Source organism: Actinia tenebrosa, unplaced genomic scaffold (assembly GCF_029948245.1).
Source record: "Actinia tenebrosa isolate PJP-AT-01 unplaced genomic scaffold, QUT_ActTen_1.0 PGA_scaffold15__27_contigs__length_11533743, whole genome shotgun sequence".
Lineage (NCBI taxonomy): Eukaryota > Metazoa > Cnidaria > Anthozoa > Actiniaria > Actiniidae > Actinia > Actinia tenebrosa.
In genome coordinates this window covers 7,154,835-7,177,622 of record NW_028292575.1, presented here as the reverse complement: position 1 = coordinate 7,177,622, position 22,788 = coordinate 7,154,835, and the positions used below count along the sequence as shown (strand labels likewise).

General features: G+C 37.7%; 2 protein-coding genes across 3 annotated transcripts; both read left to right on the top strand.

Moving 5' to 3' along the window:
* The first annotated feature begins 28 nt into the window (after positions 1-28).
* On the top strand, positions 29-8,702 carry LOC116296020 (uncharacterized). 2 transcript variants are annotated; one of them, XM_089030388.1, is made up of 9 exons: positions 29-348; positions 879-1,004; positions 1,848-2,191; positions 2,474-2,953; positions 3,608-3,984; positions 4,090-4,137; positions 4,417-4,498; positions 4,675-4,769; positions 6,232-8,702. In XM_089030388.1, exons 1-9 carry the CDS (start codon positions 122-124, stop codon positions 6,280-6,282), a joined length of 1,830 nt encoding a protein of 609 aa, XP_088886514.1. In that variant the 5' UTR covers positions 29-121; the 3' UTR covers positions 6,283-8,702. The 2 variants fall into 2 exon arrangements, with proteins under 2 accessions (XP_088886514.1, XP_088886513.1); XM_089030387.1 differs by having other exon boundaries at positions 1,848-2,953.
* Positions 8,703-9,021: 319 nt separating this feature from the next.
* Positions 9,022-22,211, top strand: LOC116296021 (inactive tyrosine-protein kinase transmembrane receptor ROR1). Its single transcript, XM_031703984.2, has 11 exons — positions 9,022-9,311; positions 9,631-9,670; positions 11,006-11,034; positions 12,313-12,472; positions 13,230-13,360; positions 13,872-14,090; positions 14,999-15,065; positions 16,459-16,922; positions 17,791-18,036; positions 19,052-19,233; positions 19,911-22,211. The coding sequence occupies exons 1-11, from the start codon at positions 9,251-9,253 to the stop codon at positions 20,793-20,795; spliced, it is 2,484 nt and encodes an 827-aa protein (XP_031559844.1). The 5' UTR covers positions 9,022-9,250; the 3' UTR covers positions 20,796-22,211.
* The last annotated feature ends 577 nt before the right edge of the window (positions 22,212-22,788 follow it).

Genomic DNA, 22,788 nt, shown 5'->3' with positions numbered 1-22,788 from the left:
TTAGAAAGCACATGTGACACATTTGAGTGTCATGGCGGAAAGACAGAAGGTGAAAGTTCTGCAAAATTCCACTAAAAATTGATATTTGCTGACTCAAATAACCTCTAAAACTCTTCGTACAATGTCTATCCGCGTTCGGCTATCTTTTGACGAACTAACTCCAGGGTATAGCAAGAAAACATGGTTTCTTTTTGACACAGCGTCTTGTCGTCTTGTGGCTGACTTGGAGCATTTGATTCAAAGAAAGTTTGAGTTACAAAAAAATTCGACTTTAAATTTGTACAATGAAGGTTTCCTACTACCGGCACAGGAGAGAATAGAACTTGTTAGAGATGGAGACATTATAAGGTTAGAGAACTTTATAAAATTTACAAGTCAGCACCAGATGTTTCTAAACAGTTAATATAGATATTGTAAAGCGTCACATGTGATAAGAGGTGGGATGGAGGGAGGGATGTACTAAAAGTGTCTCCATACGCTAATGGACTACTTTGACGCCGTGTCGATACGGCGGCTATCCTGCATTGCAAGGCATTATGGGACTTCCAGGGGGGCAAATATAGATTTGTTACTGTAAAGACAATTGTTATTAACAGCTCACCACATGAGAATACAACACATAAAACTTATATTTTTATGATTTTTGTTGTTGTCATCTTTGTTTTGTTTTGCCCGCTGGCAAGAAGGCCATTGCACCGTTGAGGTAGTTCATTGCACTGTTGATATATGCATAGCAGTCCTCGAACTCTAAGGGAAGTAAGGGGAAGGAATAGGGGGATAAATGAGGGACACATTTTAGGGGGAATCATCCTGTTGTTCTTTACATTTATGTCTTTTGCATTTCTAATATACAATTTCGTTTTCCTCTTATACAACAGGGTTGAGCAACAAGCTAATTTCTGCAAGAATAAGAGACAAGCAAAATGGAATGCTGATGATGATGATCTTGCCTCAAATGTCAAGATACCGAAGAAACAAAAGCTTGATGATGAATCACAATTAAGGTGTATTATAATACTCAATGCTGTGAAAGAAATTCTATTTATTTATTCAAAGTCCTCTTAATACACTGTTTTCACATTGAATGTTATCCCTGTCTTTGACCCGGGGGGGGGGGGGGGTACTCCCCTATATTTGCTATACGGGTATTTGCCGCCCTATAGGGTATGGTTTTTTGGCTTTTGGGTCTGGGGTAGGGTATCATTTTTTGACATTTTGTCTGAGATAGGGTATCATTTTTGTCTGGGATAGGGTTACGATTTGGTCGTTTTAGTCTGGGATAGGCTTAACAATTTGGTCCCTTTTGTATGGCAAATAGACTACACTTTCTGCCGGCACAAAAACAATTAAAACTTTAGTAAACATTGATTGCAATCTATTGACTAACCAGGTTTAGTCTGGGATAGGGTGTACAATTCTTAGTTATAGTCTGGGATAGGGTACGTAAAATCAAAATTTTAGGTCTGGAATAGGGTCAGGGTTTTGAGGTCCTGGCTGCACATCCCTACCCAAGTTGGGGTGGTAGTACCCCTCTGGGTCTTTGAAGACCACAAACTCATTTAGCATTGTTTATTAGCTATTCACAGATATGTTATTACATACATGTACCATTATAAAAAGTCTGTGGGATCCAAAACATTAGTATTGTTCAAGCTGCACATTCTTTACATTACAGTTGAATTTCGCAAATGATTTGCTCTTAAACAAGGCTAAACCTGTGCAGACAAGTCTTTAGTCATTAAAAACACAGCAGTATTTACGGAATAGGAAAAGGGACTATTCATCCAGCTAGGGGAGCTAAATTTTACCTCAACTCTTTCTATTTTTTTTGTTTGTTTCAATTTAAGAATTCAAGAAAAGAAAAATAAGAAAATTCCAACGAAAATTATTAAGAAACAGGGAAGAAAGTCGGAAAAGGAACCCATAAATACAGCTGACAGCAACAGCAAAAGAAAATCACAAAATGATAAAGTAAAGGTTGGAAAACCTTGCAAGAGTAATAAAATGGTTCAAAAAGACAAGCATAATGCTTTGGCCTTGGAAAGACATCCCTCTAAGAATGCTGCTGTTACCAAGAACAGAACTATGTCATCATCATCAGAATCATCATCAGAATCATCTTCAGAGTCATCTACTTTGTCATCAGATGAAGAAAAGTATTGGGAAAACCTTGCAGGAAAACCTCACAAAGGTAATATAGTTGAAAGAAGTCAGAACAAAGGCTTACCATCTGGACGATATTCATCCAAGAATGTTACTATTACCAGGAATAAGACATTACCATCATCAGAATCATCTACGTCATCATTGACGGAAGATGAAATCCTAGAAAACAGATCTTTGAAAAATTTTGCAAAGAGAGCAAAAATTGGAAAATTTTCTAAAGGAAATGAAAGGAGAAATGCAACAATATTAAACACGAAGAAAACACCATTTTTATCTTCATCTTCTGCATCATCTTCTTCTCTTTTAGATTGCACATCATCATCTTCATCCACTGAGGACTCCAGTGATGATGCTTTCAACAAAAACATCAAGTTTTCAGACAAAAAACTTTTTTCATCCTCTTCATCATCATCATCTAGCACACTATCATCATTGTCTGTTGATTTGAGTGTTGGTAATCAAAAGGAAAGTCTAAACCTAATGTCTAATGATAAAGGTTTGAGCAAATATATTAAAACCAAATCCAAGTTTCATCAAGCAACTACTGCTTCTGATAAGGGGCAGAATAAAATTGTAAAAAATCTGCCAAAAACTCCACATCCATCAAAAAAGGATGGTTTAAATTCAAAGACAAAAGATAAAGTTCTGGACAAGAATACCAACAACAAAGTGACTGCATCTTCATCCTCCAAAGAACTGGTTGAAACTGCCAGAATTCCATCCAAAGTTTCTGAGCAAGAAAGACAAAACACTAATTTGACAAATGGAAACACATTCCCAAGATCAGGTTTGGTATTCAAGAACATGTTTCATATATGTATTACAATATTTTGCTGGTATGATGTCTGCACAATTATTTTACATTATCAATAATTGATGTGGTCTTCATATGTGAAATTTGCAATGTATAGCTATATATATGTACAGTATCAATGGCAGCAATTGTAGTTTTCTTGTTCTTTGCCACAGACCTGAAGAAATGCAGGCTCTGGGTACAAGATTCCCGGGAGGGGTACTCCCCTATATTTGCAATATGGGTATGTGCCGCCCTATAGGGTATGGTTTTTCGGCTTTTGGTTCTGGGGTAGGATATTATTTTTGACATTCATTGAATAGGCTACGCTTTCTGCCCGACACAAAAACAATAAAAATGTTAGTAAATATTGATTGCAATCGATTGTAAAGCCGTATTTTCCGTCTTTTAGTCTGGGATAGGGTGTACAATTCTTAGCTTTAATCTGGGGTAGGGTATGTAAAATCAAAATGTTAGGTCTGGGATAGGGTCAGGGTTTTGAGGTCCTGGCGGCACACCCCTACCCAAGTTGGGGTGGTAGTACCCCCCCCCCCCCCCGGGACAAGATTGCACCAACCCTCAACACCCTATTAATTGACACCCACTTAAATTTAATTTTTTTTTTTAATTTTTTTTTTATTTTGAAAGGAATAAATAGAAGCAAGAGTACTTATACTCAACCACCAAGCATCAATAATAGTCACATAAGATTTGACTCAGATGAAGAGAATGAATATATTTCAGCTTGTGAAGAAAATCTTAATTTACTTGCTCAAAGCCATGATAACAATTCCCATGATGCTGCCGCTGATGGAAATAACAACACAAATTGTGCCCAAGGGGACAATGAAATACCATCAAATAATGACAGTCATTCGCTTAATTACGGTGAGATGAAAAGAAAAGGGGATGCAAAAATAGATAGTATGGGACATGCTGCAGCAGCTAAGAAGACGGCAGTAGACTATAGCACATTTGTGTCATTATGTGGGCCTCCCAGAGTTGGTGATAGAATTGCTTACAAGGTAAGAAAGGCATTCCCTTTAGTATTATTTCTTTTGTATGAATGAGAAGATAAATCACTTGGCAGTAAATTAAATCTTTACCATATACATTGTTCCCTTTTTTAGATTTTAGAGCTTTCAGCATCATACACACCTGAAATGTCAGATTATAAGGTAATTTAATTTTTTTCTTTTTTTTTTTTTGTCCTGCAGCACAATTTTTTTGGTTATTAGCTGTATCCCCTTTCTCAGCTAGCGAGTTATTTCTAAAAAAATTTCCGACCATCATTATAAACATTATGCTATCCTGCCCATGAAAGAGGCTTGAAATTTCCAATGGGCGGGGAGGTCAGACTGTATCTGTATAATATTTAACAATTATTCGCCAAAGGACAATGTTAAACCAAACATGTATGTGCATTACTTTACTCATGACATACCAATGCTTCTTAGGAAGGAACCGTTCTTGGATACAATCCTGTTACGAATGAGGTGTTATTAGAGTTAGCTGAAGATTCACTTTCAAAACCACTGGGTAAGTTGACAAGGGCTCAGTTAGGGGGGGGACCCCTTGTGCTCTCCCCCTCCCACTACCCCCTACCTCCTACCGAAAAGGGTCTATTTTGTCAAACAACCAACGGCTTGTCACTAGCGCCGACTTTTATATTCATTTGACATTGGTCGCTTTAATCTTTATGTTGACATGTTTAGGCGATGGGAATATATCAACAAAATTTGAACTAATCTACGAAGATGACCATGACGAAAGTGATGAGATAAAACCACCTGTCGTTGTAGATAGAAAGGTAATATAAGAGTAAGATAAGCCACCGCATTTTAAGTACACAATCGGGAAATCTCTCTTAAAGTAGCGACCTTAAGATTTTCAAAGTCTATGACGGCGACGTCAACCGGAAGTGTAAATAATTTCTCTGGGGGTACTGTCCATTGGAGATTTCATTCAAAACATTGTAAAGTCAACTCATCCACGGGGAATACAAACATTGAAGGCGTGAAACCCCAAAGTTAAGTTATTTAAACTTCCGGTTGACGTCGCCGTCGTAGATTTTGTCAATCTAAATTCCCTAGCGAAGATAAGACTGCTTCTTTGTTATTTGGAATATGTCCGAAAAGAAACGATAATGTCTGTGGGTAAAATAGATGAAAATAAATAGATGCAGACAAAAACCACGTACTAGAACCTTTTTTAAGTCGCTTCCTAATTTTCAGGAGAATCTTCGGATCTTTATTTATTTATGCGGAAGATAGTCTCCCTCGCATCCGTTTTTAGTGTCGGTCGTCACGCAACGCGCGACCGACACTAAAAACGGATGCGAGGGAGTCATGCGGAAGAAGGCGTCGCTGGATTCTCAGGCGAAAGTGCTGTAGCAAGTCGAAATTCATCCTTTTGAATAACAAAATTGTTGGGTAAAATTATATGGAAGGAGGTGGGTAGCCATTTTGATCTCATCCCATTCAGTCCACGATTTTTTATAGGAGGAAGTCGTTACGGTTAGCAGTCTTTCTTTGAACTTCGGAAACGCAAATGGCTCGCTCTAGGCAAGACGCAACTGCAAGTCCTAGCATAAGCAAAAAGAACAGATTATTGATCCACGATTTAGATCGTTCATACTCCGAGGTCACGTGCTACTATCCACCATGTTTTATGATAAAAGTATTGCTCGCTTGTCGAAATCTAGAAGTTATTTCCATGCACGCTTTCATCTCAAATTGTTTATCTGGGTTCTTTTTTGCATACCAATATCAGCTACAGGTTGCTTGCCTTCCCAGTGGCGGATCCAGGGGAGGGTCGAAGGGGTCCACGGAACCCCCCTTGAAGGTTTGATCTTTTAGGTAATAGAAATATGTCTTATATAAATTTTGCTTAAAAGTATCCACAAAGATAATGTTGAACACGAAATGATAGATATTTTCTGGTATAATGTTTAATTTGCCTTTAAGTTCCGTTACTAGATAGTAAATTAGGTGATTAGAGCCAATTTTTTTGTCAAACATCGACTAAACAAAAGAGAATTATACACAGTTTAAGAAACGGAAACCCCCTTTGAAAAATCCTGGATCCGCCACTTCTTCCATTATAAAATAAAATATGGCCCACTGCGCTGTTATGCGTTCCTTGGTGTTTGATCAGCCCTACAGAATTATGGGAAGTGTGGCGTCACCTACAGCTATGCTTTTTTCACATTCATAAGAAATCTTTATTATCATTGTTTTCTTCAATAATGATTGATTTTCATTTGTTTGTAGGTTTCTGTGCTTTGGACATCAATGGTGGACCCCAGACTGATCGCTACATGACATTGACATACAGATTCATAGCTGTTTAGGTATTCCCCAGGGGGGATGCTGTCGTACGTCCTATATATGCAGTATAGCCTACCGGAATAGAAGATCAAATAGACCCAGGGATATTATTTATTGGCCAGCAGGGATATTTATCAATACAGGAATGTTTAGCGGGATTATCCGGTTACCGTAGAGGGAGATTCCCTAGTATAGCTTGCAGCATTATTGGAAAGCACTACCCGGTTACCGTAGAGGGAGATTCCCTAGTATAGCTTACAGCATTATTGGAAAGCACTACCCGGTTACCGTAGAGGGAGATTCCCTAGTATAGCTTACAGCATTATTGGAAAGCACTACCCGGTTGCCGTAGAGGGAGATTCCCTAGTATAGCTTACAGCATTATTGGAAAGCACTACCCGGTTACCGTAGAGGGAGATTCCCTAGTATAGCTTACAGCATTATTGGAAAGCATTGCCCGGTTACCGTAGAGGGAGATTCCCTAGTATAGGTTGCAGCATTATTGGAAAGCACTACCCGGTTACCGTAGAGGGAGATTCCCTAGTATAGCTTACAGCATTATTGAAAAGCATTACCCGGTTACCGTAGAGGGAGATTCCCTAGTATAGGTTGCAGCATTATTGGAAAGCATTGCCCGGTTACCGTAGAGGGAGATTCCCTAGTATAGCTTACAGCATTATTGGAAAGCACTACCCGGTTACCGTAGAGGGAGATTCCCTAGTATAGCTTACAGCATTATTGAAAAGCATTGCCCGGTTACCGTAGAGGGAGATTCCCTAGTATAGCTTACAGCATTATTGGAAAGCATTGCCCGGTTACCGTAGAGGGAGATTCCCTAGTATAGCTTACAGCATTACTGGAAAGCATTACCCGGTTACCGTAGAGGGAGATACTTTATCGCCCATGCTCTTGGTAACACCGCTATTAAGTTAATTGTTCAAATTTTCAAAAATTTAAATTTTATTGGAATCGATTTCCAAAACGTTTCCATGAATTCTTGATTTTTGAAACCGATTTTTTTCAACCGACCCTCCGACTTCCGAACCTCCGACTTTCTAGTTGTAATTACGTTCCGGAAACCGTAAAGGTCTTGTTGTCTCTTGGTACGATACGGTGTTTTGGGGTCAGAAACTCGAGTCATCATGTGATCTACGGTGAAGGTCAAACCATTTGCTTCGATATGCCGCATAAATGTTGAATTCTTTTTATCCCGACCCTCCTCTCCAAACCTAAAATATGCAGTGAACAGTGCGCATCTTAAATCCGTCGTCTTTTTCATCCTGATTTATATTGTACGCCCTCTTAACACACACCCTTTTCTCCTTCTAGATGGAATGCGTATATATACTGCACTATATATTTTATAATGGCTTTTTGTTTTCTGGCACAGTTATAAAAATGACCTCGGATCGTTGCCTCAGGCAAGTCTGCTTCGAATTGATCAGATTTGAAACTCGTACTGAGTCATTATGATAAAACCGTACCAGACATGTAGAGGGTACTGACGTACAACTGTAGAATCATAATGAAGGGTTTAAATGGATGGATGGATGAATTGGATATATATATACATACACACACATATATATATATATATATATGACCATACATATCTATAGTAATCTATAAAAGAAGTATTTTATAGCTCATCCAAATGATAACACTGATTTGCGCTATATACATCGTTATCACCAAAATTGTTAAATGGGGATAATCGTATGCTAGAAGTAAAATGCGTGGGTATTTTTTCTTGCAAATCCTGCAAGAGAAATAACTTCAGTGGTAATAACTGAAGAGAAATACCAACCATGGCTTCCCTGTTGTGGGCCACCCAATCTTCCCTTTGAAAACCGGACACCTCTTGTTAACGACCATCTTCGCCTGAATGGTCGTTAACAAACGCTTTTGTAGTAACTGCTGCTCAAAGATACATTTTTTTCAACTTCTATAACTTATACACTGGTATAAACTCACACTTGTATTGTTATTCATTGGGTAAATTACGTTTGTTTTAGGTTTGTTTGTCCATTTCCTGTCCTTTTGTTAATTTGTAAATTCATTATTCAATTAATTCACTAGTCAACTGAAGCAATCCAACCTCCGGGGAGTTGCTGTTAAAATTCTTAAACTTTTGTTAAATTTCCCGTATAGCCGTGCACTCATGCCGTTAAATGCACGTCAAATCCCCGGTCTCGCGATAATTCCCTGCCCTGTCTCGGGGTTTGGGGAGCATTCGTTGGACTGTTTACTAGCGATCAAATAAATGGTTTAAAAATTAATTACGATCATAAACATTTCAGATGGAATAACTATTATCTCTTTAAAGTGGTTTTTTTTTTTACATGTATGCATATTCTTTCTCCTTCATAAAGTATAATTTATTTAAAATATATAATAAATTTATGCGTCTAGGATTTTGGTTGGTTTGTTTTGTTTTGTTTCTGAGAGTATTTTTGAAGCTTCTCTTTGAAAGGCTCAAAACGTGACTCTGAACTTTTACTTCCCAGCCAGAATCAACTCATTTTCCAAATAATTAAATACAGTCTAAGATTTACTTTTTGACAGTCAATTTCCTGAAGACTATACTTCCCTTGTCGCAGTCAGTCGGAATGAAGACTCAAAGATGTCTGGTTTTTTTATCATCAATATCTTAGAACAACCTTTCTTCCTGTCTCCTAAATTGCCAATGTGACATTTTTTAATGCTTAAGGGCAATCTTTATTATCGCGAGGAGACAGAATGTTGGGAAAGCGCCAATGAGGGCACAAAGTGCTACGGGTGATCCTCGGGTCAACCTCGAGTGACGTCCCGTTGTAATCCCATAATAATCTACATATTCGGTTTCCGAATAGTCTTTACATGTGTCTATGTGGGGAGATAGCAAATACAGAGTGTGTTGGGGATCGAATAACACGCTAATGATCTTTAGATTTTCCATTCGGTTATGTAGAAGAGTCGGGCCATGGGAACTGTTGTAGCACTGTGGCTGACGGGATTCTTATTGAAGTTGATAATTTTGCCAGGTTAGTGCGATCGGCGCCTTGCACACGAAATGTTATTGTTTGATCTTATAGTTCTCGTCCAATTTGCAATGCAATTACAAAAGCCATGAATATTTCGCCACCTACAAAAAGCGAGTAAATTCATGACACGGGCGATTCACTTAAAAGCTAGCCGCTTTTTGGGGCTTTGTCAGTTTAGTTAGGAGATCTAAATGTTCTGATCAGTTGTGGCATTTCACATGATTTAAATCCTCGTTCGTTGCCTGTTTGAACATCTGGCAAGCTCTTCATCTCAACTCGCTAATCGTTCTCGTTCAATCTTTTGCGTTGTGTTCTACAGGATCGACTCAATCCCTTCACAGACGCTCTATTCCTTCATTGTAAGTATATTTTTGTTTTGTTTTCGCATTATCTTCCAGACCGCTTGTATTTACCAGCTAATGTTCCTCATAATTGGGATTGACGGTTAAGCATTAAGCCCATAAAACATTGAAAAGATTCGTATATTTTATTGATTACTGGGCTTTCTTATTTACTGTACTATACTGTGATTCAAATAAAACACTATCCTTTGGCGTCGAAACCGTTTAAAACGAAGTAACTCGGACAATGTGTAGACATTCGCATACTAAAATGTCTCGATCAAAGACGGCCTTTCCAACGAAGCTTTCATACATTCTTATTATCGAACGACAGACTCTGAAATTCGCTTTCTCCTCTTTTGTCTAAACTTTCGGTAACTAGAGACCTGATGGAGTTATTCGAGTTCCTTCGGCGGACGACACTGATTGATGTAGACCAAAGGCAATTCTAGTGTTGACATATAGTTCTTGGATGCATTTCATGCAGAAAGCGCTCAACATGAGGCCAAAAACAATTTCAAAGAGAGCGAACCTCTCTAACATGACATCTTTTTTTGACGCTCCATTTGCTTCCGTCAAAAACAACAAAAATCTCTCTCAAACAGCAAACCAATCACTTTTCAAAACAGCTTAGTGTTAAACTAAATATAGAGCTTTTTATTTCATTTAATTTTTCAGGTTTCCTTGTAATGTTTGATCGCTCTAAATTCCTTTTACGATGTTATTCCAAGCGTTTATTGTTCTTATTGACATTTATTCGTGAATATTTTAGGATATAAAGCCTTAAGTAAACAGCTCATTGTTAAGCCATAATTACCAAGGCGAACCCGGTGTACATAATTGCGCTTCTAACGTTAAAAGATAAAAAAAGATAGAATGTTGTTTGTTATAGAAAGAGACGCGTCTGGCTAATGTCAGCTATGGCGTTTGAATTCAAGTTAATTCTGTAAAGCTTTGACCCCACCGAAACCAACAATTGATCTCATCTCTTGAAAATTCACTAAGTGAATCCCTTGTCTTCCAAAGTTGTTTTTCGGTTCGTTTGAAATTCTAATTTTTATGATCATATCACAAACCAAGTTTTCTATATCCTGATCTAAAAATTCGCTTATTCATTTATTCATTTTTGCTTTAATAAATGCAACTATGCAACACGTTGATTACTTTTATATAGCTAGAGAAATCTATATTAATAAATGATTAAAAAATCCTTGTAATTATCGAATTTTATGAGTTATCACCTCATCAAAACTATATCATTCTCGGTTAATGGGAATAACTTATGCCCTGCCACGGTTATATTTATTACGTTGGATTATTTAGTGATGTTTTTTGATCTTTTTATCTTGTTAGGAATTCATCAGTATGTACTGGATGTCAAGGTATACACTCAAAATATGTTATTATTAGGTAGACTTTTAATTCAAAGTTCATTCTGGAATGTTATTTTAGATTTGTATTTTGATAATTACAGTCAAAACAGCTCAAGCCCCTCCCCCCTATTTTCCACTAAGGCTTTCATTATTCGAATATTGAAATTCATTATTCTTTCTGAGAATTACAAGACTTGGGATTGGAAATAATAACCAATTCAAAACTCGAATTCTGATTGGATTATTAAATATATGGAACCCTATAATCCAGTCGGATTTGGATTTTTTAATTGGTTATTGTTTCAAATCGCAAGTCTTGGTATTCTAAGAAAGAACTGAATTTCAATATTCAAATAATGAAATCATTAATGGAACCTAGGGGGGTAAGCTTGAGCTGTTTTGACTGTAATAATTTTTGTGGAGTGTTCAACTGTGTACTGCTATTATAGAAAGGTTGTAGTCCTTTCATACAAGTATGCCCTCTAAGTAAATATCACTACATTTTCATGTTCATTTACTTATATAGATATATGTACAATACATGGGTATAATGTTTTCCCATTTCAGAACATGTCTTTCCCAATCCCTTGAGTATTATTTTCGTTTACCACAATTGCATGAAATGATATCATTCTCAAAGAAATAAAACAAGGTCTGAAATATGAAAATATTATGCCCAAACTAAATAACAGTAATAATAATCTCATTATAAGTAGAAAACATAAATTTATGTCTGCCATAAAGTCTACATTTTCTGAGGCTGTAGGCAATTCACTTATTTGTTTCATTTTGTCTCAGAAAGTGCCATTACCATATTTGTATTTCTTAGCCAATATAGCTGTAGTTAGGGTACCATGGCCTATCTTAAAGAAAATAATGACTGCTCTTATTTTTAGTTTCTCAAATGGGTAGATTTAGAAGTGGGCCCAAGGGCGCACACCCCCCCTCTTTATTCTAGTTAGTCATAGAGGTTCCTTTCAAGGCAGAAGCATTCTGGCCCCCCTTTTGCCTAACAACCCTTTGCATGTGACGTCAAAGCAGCTCAATTTGAAGGACAATACAAAAGAATTTTAATCTCCTGCAAAAATTAAAAATCTATGGTCCTCTAAATTGAGCTGCATACTGACATTTTGAAGGGGTCTATTGCTGAATCTGCCCTCGCCTCAGCATTTTTCAATTTTGGATGCTTATTGGATTGATTTTTAAAAAAGCATTAGGCTTCAGTTTTTTTAAGATCATAAACATTTGAAACTAAGTGCTGTCTGTTTTTCTGTTATTTTTATTTAGCTCCAGTTATTACTACAAACCTGTTAAATGAAACTACAGAAGAAGGAAAAAAGAGTGTTTTAAAATGTATGGTAACTGGATCACCATTACCAGACATAACCTGGTACAAGGGTAGTATCAGTCTACACAACACCCAAAAAGGAAGAATTGCAATAAAAAGGTAATCGGTGATGGGGAAATCTTGATATATTCCACAAATTTACTCCTAGTATCAGGGCTTAAAATAGAGGCTGGTAAGACAGCAGTCTTGGTGACCTGCCAAATTACTTTTAGCACGGTCATACCTCTCGTGGATCAATGTTACTGACATGTTCCAATAATTCTGACCAGACATTGTTCGATGTCCAGTTATTGTTTTAAGCTCTGCCTATAATTTCTATCCTATTCAACAGCAAATGAAATCATCACTATTTTTATTCTCCTGATGTGTGATAAGCAAAAAAAATAATAATTCCAGGAATTTCTGACTCTAGCATATTCTGAAATTTGTGTTTATCCTTTTTTAATCATTGCAAACTGTGCAGAGACCCCTTACCCCCACCCCCCTGATTTAACTCAAAGTTCAAGAACTTAGTCAAAAACACATACTATATATGAATAAACTAGTTGTATAGCTGGATGGCTCCTTGGAAGTTTGGTTGACTGTGGGACAAGTTATTCAAAGCAAAATTTCACATTTATCCCAGCACAAAGAAAAGATTATTTTTGGTAAAACAGACCATTAGCATAGCAACTGGGGGTGCAAAGTAAGTTGAAACATGTACACCTATTTATAGGCATAGGAATAGTACATTGCAGCCCCCTCTCCTATGGCAAGACCTTGCTATGTCCTGAAACAGACAAAGATTGGTTTAGTAGTGTTAAAGAACTCATAATCTACAGAGAATCTGATGCTATGCAATTATTTTCTGTTCCAGACTTGACTGGGGATCCCGGTTAAAGTTCAAAACATTACAAGTATCAGACACTGGCAGATACTTTTGTCAGGCAAAAAATAAAGCTGGTGTTGGTGTAAGCAATACTGCACACATTATTGTCAGGCCTAGGGGTGAGTATGGTAGGCATAATATTAAAGTTACAAGGTGTTTTTGACTTCTTTTTTTTTTTTTTTAACTCATGTAAATCAAGGGTAACGTAACATCTTTCATCTGAATAAAAGTTGCCTTGATTTATTTTATTCCTATTGAAAGAATGATAGAAAAGTTCAATTTTTTACTGATGACCCTCACCCTCACAATGTCGATCCAATAGCGCAGTGCACTGATTATAAAAATAGCTTAAATATTCGAACAAACATTGCATTCTGTTTAACCGCTACGAGGATTATACAAACCGATTTTATTGTTTTTGCTTAAAGTTACAATAATAACCCATGTAAAGTAAGATCAAATTTGATCAGCTGTGAAAATTATCCGCTGAAAGTAAACTTGTAAGTTTGTTTGTCCAAATTTCGCCTTTGTCTTCGTTTTTATGACGTCATGGTTGCGCTGTGCTATTGTCATAACAAGGGATCAATTCAAAAGTCACTAAAAACGATTACTCTGTTCTATTTCTTTCAGATGGCAGTTGTTTTAATGGTTCTGGTGAACATTATAGAGGCCGTATAAACATAACAGAGAATGGTTACACATGTCAACAATGGAATTCTACTGCCGCCTACCCAGAGTTACAAGGTGGGCATAATTTCTGTCGCAATCCTGGAGGGCAGAAGAACCATCCTTGGTGTTTTACCACAGATCCTAATAAGAGATATGATTACTGTAGCATCCCACGATGTGGTGAGTGATATGTCTTAGTTGTTAGTTGATGACACATAAATTGAAAATTCAATGAAAATCTGAAAATCAAGGAGAGAAAATGAAGTTGTAATCAACAGTCTCTTCACACATACTCTGGTCACATGACTGTTGATTTGGCACCTATTTACTATTTTACGTAACGTCAACAAAATAGTTGACATTTACCTAACTATTAAACAGCATGACTAAATGCAATAGGATATGTGTGGTTCCTTCCAAAGTCACAGTCTTGTGGGAATTCTGGACAAAACATCTTTAATTGCTTTTTCCCCACAACACCCACGTCTTTATTCCACTGAAGAGGTATAAATGTGTTTTGCAGGGACTGCAGAGCCTAATTTTGATTGGGGGGGGGGGGGGGGGCTGACGACCAGTGAAGGCAAGGGCACCTATGAGGGTTTGAGGGCAGAACCACCGAAAGAGTTTTTACTGGGTTGCCTGTGGCAGTAGTATTATTACAGCCACTCAGTCAGCAGTATTCTGGCTATTCTGGTTTTAAGTATATTAAAAGTTAGTGTTCGGAAGCTCTGGGAAAAAATACACCTACATGTAAAATGTTCCAAAGTACCCCCTCTCCCCAGATAGCTGTACATAACAAAGATTAGGTGTTAAATAAACTCCAGCATACCTACACATTGGGCAACCCAGTGCACACTCCAAGAGCGTCTTGTTCAAAACTGAGACCTTCAGAAGCGTAATTTCTAGAGGTTTTAGGGGAATTTACAACATATTTTTTGCATTGGCTATTGATATCTTAAATAGCAAACTAGTAATTCAAAATAAGGCTGAGTATTATTGGGGGATTATAGCCCCCCACCCTCCCCTGCTCTGTCGTCCCTGTATGGATAATATTCTAACTTGATTTTCTTACTTTATGTCCATTACAGAAGAAGCTAAATCACATTCGTCAACTACGGCAGCCACAACTGAACTACATGTCGGCCATGAAGATTTGTAAGTCTTTATAACAGGGTTCATGCTACTCCTTAAACTCCTTAAAAACTCCTTGAATTTAATTCACGTTTTCAAGGGCACTTGAAAAGCTCTTGAATTTTACGATTTTAGCGAAACTCCTTGAAAACTCCTTGAATTTTTGTTTTGATCATTACTTGTATGGTTCTGAAATAGATCTAGTCAAAAAGATTGGAAAATCTGAAAGTCGTCCATGTGCAACCACTGTGGAAAACCTTGGCATAGTTAGTTGAACATACTCCTTGAAAATTCATTTTTGGGTCCTTGTATACTCCTTGAATAGTCCTTGAATTTTAAGTGGTTACCTCGGCATGAACCCTGTTATAACATAACATCAACATAATGTAACAAATGGGAAAACTCAACTTTGAATTTCTTAGATATTGACTTTTTTCGAAACTCTTTTTTTTTTTCACTTTAATTTTCATTCTTATAAGTGGTTAGAATTTGTTTCCTTGATCACAAATAAAAAGCTTTAGGGATGAATCCTGGATATTTGTACTGTAGATAGTACTATTTCATGGATATATATATGGATTGCACTCTAGTGGTGTACTTTAGTGGTGTTTCATGGGTGCTATTTTGTACTGTAGATAGTTAGTACTATTTCATGGATATATATGGTTTGTACACTAGTTGTGTACCTTAGTGGTGTTTCATGGGTGCTATTTTGTACTTTAGATAGTACTATTTCATGGATATATATGGTTTGTACACTAGTTGTGTACCTTAGTGGTGTTTCATGGGTGCTATTTTGTACTGTAGATAGTACTATTTCATGGATATATATGGTTTGTACACTAGTTGTGTACCTTAGTGGTGTTTCATGGGTGCTATTTTGTACTGTAGATAGTTAGTACTATTTTATGGATATATGGTTTGCACTCTAGTGGTGTACCTTAGTGGTGTTTCATGGGTGCTGTTTTGTACTGTAGATAGTTAGTACTATTTCATGGATATATATGGTTTGCACTCTAGTGGTGTACCTAAGGCCCCGTCCACACGTGTCCGCAAATTTTTGTATCCGTTTTTTTTTTACGGATTCGGGTTGCGTCCACACGTGTCCGGAAATTTTTGTGCCCGTATCAGCAAATTTTACGAAAACGGATACGTGTGGACGGTGAAAACGATTCGAATACGCTACGTGTGGACGCAAACATTTTCGTATCCGCAAAAAATAATTTGCGGATACAAAAATTTCCGTATACGTGTGGACGGGGCCTTAGTGGTGTTTCATTGGTGATATTTTGTACTAGATAGTTCAGTACTATTTCATGGATATATATATGGTTTGCACTCTAATTTAATAAGTCTAATTTCTAATCTAATTCCATTTCTCTCAGTAACTAATGTTGGTCTGCATTTGTGATTGCAGCACCTACCCTGCCCCCACCGCACATCCAGGATACTGTGTACGCTACACAGGAAACAAATGTTCATCTTATATCAATCTTCTAAAGACTGTCTACATCAAAGCAGTCAACCAGCAAAGCTCCATTGAAAAGAAACTAGAAATTGCACTGAATGCGATATCATCTTCAAAGAAACTAAGCGATAAATGCAAGCCTTACGTACTTCCTCTCCTTTGTCATTATCTGTTCCCTTATTGCGATGATGTAGCAACAGACCCTAAACCAAGGCCAATATGCTACGAGGAATGCGACTTGTTAAGGAAAGACATTTGTCGAGATGAGTACATAGTCGCCAAGAGAGAGTCTTTGGAACACGTGTTATTCCCGGATTGTTCTTTGTTGCCGCTGAAGGAAAGCAAGGAAGGAAAGAATTGTATTCCATTGAGGTTGCCGTTCACTAGAGGAGTCAGGTTCAGGGAACAGAAAGGTAAGATAGTAAGTTTTTTCATCTTTTTCTTTCATCTTTCCACGGTGTATGATTTACCTTTTTATCATTACCGTAAGATATACAATATTTATTTGGCTCGCAGATGACACCGCAAGAACAAATTCAAATTCAAATTTTATCGCGGGGTAACTTACAAATCGAATTGGAATTTAGCTTGTTCGGTTTTGCGGAGGGAGAAAACCGGAGACATGAAGAAAAAACCCTGAGAGACCCAACGGAATAAGCCTGGAGCGAGATGACGTTTTACCCCCGTCTTTAGACCATAAACCTTTTCACATTGCTTTTGTTCTTTAATTATGACTATTGTCCCTGTATTCTCTAATTAATCAAAAATTTTAATATGAAAGAATTTTTAAAACTATTATGGTCTAGAGACGGGGGTAAAACGTCATCTCGCTTCAGGCTTATTTACTCACACGTGACGCTGAATCCAGGAATCGAACCTGAGACCCCAGAGAGCGGTAACACCTCTCCACTGAAAGAAGAGATAACTAGCTAAAAACTAGTGTGGGCTGCATTGGTGTTTTTAATGCAGTAATGATAAAAGGGTAAATTTTACACCGTGAAAAGATGAAAAAAACTTACTGACGTTTCGGACGCTAGTACTGCGTCGGAGTAAAAGACGAAGGACTAGCGTCCGAAACGTCAGTAAGTTTTTTCATCATTTCACGGTGTAAAATTTACCCTTTTATCATTACTGCCCCACTGAAAGGTCAGTGAGAGGCAAATGTTGTTTTAGGGTGTCGATAAAATTTTAAACACTTATTAAACGCAAAGGGATATCATCTTTTTTGTATGAACTTATTTCTAACCATTTTGTTTTTATTTCGCTTCACTTTTCTTTCAGGCGATCGTTGCTTTAACGGCACGGGCGAGCATTACCAAGGTAACGTCAGTGTCACCGAGAAGGGATACTCGTGTCAGCGCTGGAACTCCACAGAACCGCACTTCCATTTAATGTCACCTGCTGTCCATCATGAGCTGCGTGGTGGTCACAACTTCTGTCGGAATCCGGGAGGAAAGAAAGACCGACCTTGGTGCTTCACCACCAATCCTAAAAAGAGATACGACTACTGTGCTATAGCGCGCTGTGGTGAGTTTGACGTGACATTACTGTATTAAAGTGGTCGTACACAACAAATAGACCTCCTCGTTTCGGGCCTAAGGGACGGACCATTAGATTTTAGAGGGGGAGTGGGGGTGGGGGGGAGGGGTGCCAGAAAAAAAATCCAAATTATGTCCCAAAAAAATTCCCGCACAGCCATGAGACGTGAAAAAAAATTCCTGCACAAAATAAATTTCCCTAATAAACCCTAACGGTTTACTCGCTTGAGAATAAGATTCTTTGTTTGAGTTGTATCCATATTTTATGTGTCTTCTCATGCGTAGCCTCCTTTGGAGCCGCTGTGAAGCGCTTCCGGTTCCCGTCATTCCCCCACTAGCGTCTGCTCAAAAGAAAGTCCTTTTAATTAGGACGAGCACACAACTTAATAACTTACAACAGTGAACGCAAATATAGTCTCAAACTATTTTAAGTCCGCAAATTGATCCGGGTTTTCAATACCAGCTCGAGTAAGCTGCAAAACGTAATGAATAGGGGGAGCAGCGAGCGAATCTTTCTCACGTTTTCTCTATTTTTGGGGGGAACTTTAATCAAACTAGACGCATATCTGCGTGAACTCGGGCTTCATAGCAGAAAATCGAAAGAATTCTTCGTGAACACTGTCATCCTTCTGACGAAACCTTGAAAAATTCCGCCATTGCTCGACCATGTGCTTATGTGGCGCATGCGCTTTGAACGCAACTGCGATTTGTGACAGAACGCAAATAAAGCCCAATTTATACCTCGGGCATTTATTTGAAAGCCCGAGTAAATAGAAAGTGAGTTCATGTAAAATACCAGGCGAGATTCGCCGGCTACCAACTTCTACTGAAAACCCTGATCGATACTAAAACAGGAATAGCAAGCAATGCATTCTACCCTATTTCCGTGCTTATTTAGTGTTGTTTGTACTCAAGCTAGACCACAATGCACCATGATTATCGAACTTAGAAAAGGCCTATTAATATACACTGCCCTTAAAATTCCTTTCTTTCTTCCGTTACAGAAGAAGTACCCACGATCCACGTGGTCAGCATCCTATACACAGTTATCCCATGCCTTATTATCGCCATCGTGTTTTCGTCTGTGGTCATCATCGTCTGCTGGAGGTGTCACAAACAAATTATTTACAATGCCAATCAAACGTCCACGCCCCTTATGCCTGTCACTGTCAAGACTGTTTCCAAGGTGAGGCAACTGATCACATGTTTATTTGCGATTTATTACTGAACTTATTACTGCGCGCGCAATGGGATTTGGTGAGGCTGGCACAGATTATCATTTTCAAATTTATTAACAGTTTAATAGACGAGATACGACCTTTACAACTTCCACTGAGGCGTTTCGATTTTTGACCTCCTTCAATAAAAATCAATAATTAATTGATTCAACTCGGATGTTTGTAAATTTGATGGACCAAAGAAAAAACAGCAGAAAAAGCGTGTTTCATCAGGAGCTGTATGAGTTGTGGAAACATGGATAGCGCTCTAATATGTTATTGCGCGTTCTCCCTCAAGATGATGGTGGTGGTGATGATTATGATAACGACAACGACGATCGATAATAATAAAAATAAATGATCTTTAATGAGAAAGCCAACCTTCACTGATAGTTGATTTGCAGAAGGGTCCTATCTTATTTCGCACACTGTTCTCGAGGTATTGTCCAGTTTCCACTAAATAAAAAAGAGTATCTAATAGTAGTCGTCTTCTGTCGTTCAACTTGCGTACACAATGTTTTTCTATTCAGATGCTCAAATGTCATTGCTCTTTCCCTTTGTTCCTTTCCAGTTCCTGCTAAATAAACGTAGTTCAATCTTCTCTAGTTCAACTTTAATAAACAATTTTTCCTTTTTTTTATCCCAGATGCAAGAAATGAAAGAATCTCTCCGTCTCTTGAAAGAACTCGGAGAAGGAGAGTTTGGCAAAATATATCACGGAGAAATCTCCACACAACAGGACAATAAATTGGTCGTCACTCAGGTACTCATTTCTGTGCTGCGAAAATCGCACGACCAGACACAACGACAAGAATTCCTGGATGGAAAAGAAACTTGGCTCAAATTCGCGCACCCGAACGTCCTACCTATTCTCAGTATTCTCGACCAGGGACAACCGCTGTATATACTCTACGAGTATCTAGAATGCGGAACACTTCACGAGTACTTGATCCGACACGCACCCATCGATGATGCACTCGAAGACAGCGAAGATGATTCGGCAACACTTTGGTGCTACGACTTATTATCGATTGCGTACCAGATCGCAGCTGGCATGAATTATCTATCTGATATTGATTATGTACACGGAGATCTGGCTACAAGAAACTGCGTGATAGGGTCGAGATTCGAAGTGAAGATTACCGATCTGGCTGCAACGAGATCGGGTTACGCACACGACTATTACCGACTACCCAACAGGCACCCCCTTCCCGTTCGTTGGATGGCCCCTGAGAGCATTATTAGCTATAGGTTCACTACAGAATCAGATATATGGTCATTTGGGGTCGTTCTGTGGGAACTCTTTTCGTACGGTGCTCAGCCATACTATGGTTTATCGAACGAGGACGTTATGCATCGGTTCAGAGAGTTTGTACTCTTGCCCTGTCCGTTAGACTGTCCTACCAGCGTCTATTCCCTAATGAACGACTGCTGGAATATTCTTCCTCCAAGCAGACCGCGATTCAGCTCGATCTACAAGATTTTATGCGCTTTAAGGTGTGAAAGTACTTTTCCGACGTTGCCAACGTGAATGAATTCACCAGGTCGACTTGTTTTCGATGCGTTCCTTGAACACGAAAATCAATCAGAAGACAAAGATATGGCGTCAAGAATGGTGTGTTTTTTTTACACGGTGGCGCAGATTCACGCTACATCCTAAGGATATCTAGACCATCCCTGATTGGAATAAGTCAGTGTCTGCAATAAGTTTCTAGATCTAAAAATCGTTAGTTGTATCGTTGTACATCTGTCGAGCAGCGGTTTAATTTCGAGGCATGCGCACTGAGATTTTGCGCACGCTTTTGTTGGTTCTTTATTTGTAAATTGAAAATTACCTTCGAAGGCGCTCTGAGTAGTGTGACAATCAAGTCAAAGAATCTTATAAGTTTACTAGCTTTCTTCGGTAACTTTAACTTCAAAATCGATCGGAAAATGGTATTCAGTCAATTTGGATTTGGGTCAAAATTCTACTCAAATAAAAACGATCTAAAGAAGTTTTCGCTATCATACAGCTTCTGATTTTAATGACAAAAAACTCCAAGAATATTAGTCTAGACATTACTTTAACTACTCTAATAAAGCCCACGACAAACTAAATGGTTCAGCGGTAGTTTACAGGAGAATTAGCATACTTGTATCATCGTATAGATCCCCTACGAAATTGTCCAATCAAATTAGAGAGTGAAGCTACTAACTCTTTACCAGGGGAAAATTAATATACTTCGTGTTCTTCAGAAAGAGAGGATCATAGTATTTGGGGTAACTTGAAAAATAAATTTAAAAAATTACCAATCTACAAAGTTTGTTAAGTTCATGTAAATTGTACATTAAGTTTACAGATAAATTGTAGTTTTACATAGTGTTTAAATTGTTCTTTTGTATATGTAAAAACGATGTAAAATAGGTTGTAAATTCCATGTAAATTAAGTTTTCAAATATGTAAACGATACTTTAATCAAAACTTTACTTTACAGAAACTATACGAACTTTGTAATAGTAAATTTTTCAAGTGATATTTGTGGATTGCAAGTATTACCAATAGAGTCAAGAGACATGGCGGCCATCTTGGTGGTACAAACAGTGGTTGCTAATCAGAAACATGGCGGCGATGACGTAGCATGCAATCAAAGAGTATGTCTGCCTTAGGGAGGGAGAGTTGATCATGAGTAAATATCTGTAGTTAGTCTCGAACCTGGGATTATCTTTATGAATATATATAATGTTTTGGTCTTCGGTCCAAAATATTCCAGAATGATTATAGTATTGATATCTATTAGTTATTACTTAAATAGAGTCATTACTATAGTCGATTTCATTTACAAGGAATTAAAAGAAGTTGATATTTAGCTTCGGATGCCTTTTTTCGTTCATTAAAAAACAAGTTTATGTTCAAATAATACAGAAATAATATAAATTGATAAATTCTTAATAAAACAAATTAGAAATCTCTGTTTGAATTTTTATTTTTATGTCTGTTTTTACTTCTTTTTTAATAAAATTAGGAAGAAAATTCGAATTGCGAGATATTCTGGACACCCACCAAAATTCTTAATGTTCGATGTACATTTTGAATTTTTTTTAAATCAGTTTAACCCGCAGTCTAAAACCGCAAGATTTCGATCAAAAACTACTTCGATAGCCGAGGGTTTTTTTTCACAGCTAAAAAAATGACATTCCTTGAATTTTTACTGTAGTTTCAAACGTGTTGTCGGACACCAAATAAAGTACCCATGGAAAATTTTAACTGAAGTGTCGACAAGAGAAGAAAACAGCTTGGCGCAGTAACTTGTACACTGCGAGCAAAGGTTATCTTTCTTTCCCTGTATATTGCTGAGAGGCTGTCTTGCAGAGATCAAGAAAAGACCTGCATGTAAAGCAAGCTGCATGGGAAGCTAAAGATAAGATAATTTTGCATCATTAGTCCAGGTAATGATACAAAAACTTGTACTTTATATCCGCTCGCTCCCATAATCCTTAACACAACATGGCGCCGCAAAAAAAGCAGCGCCATGCTTGAACTTGCC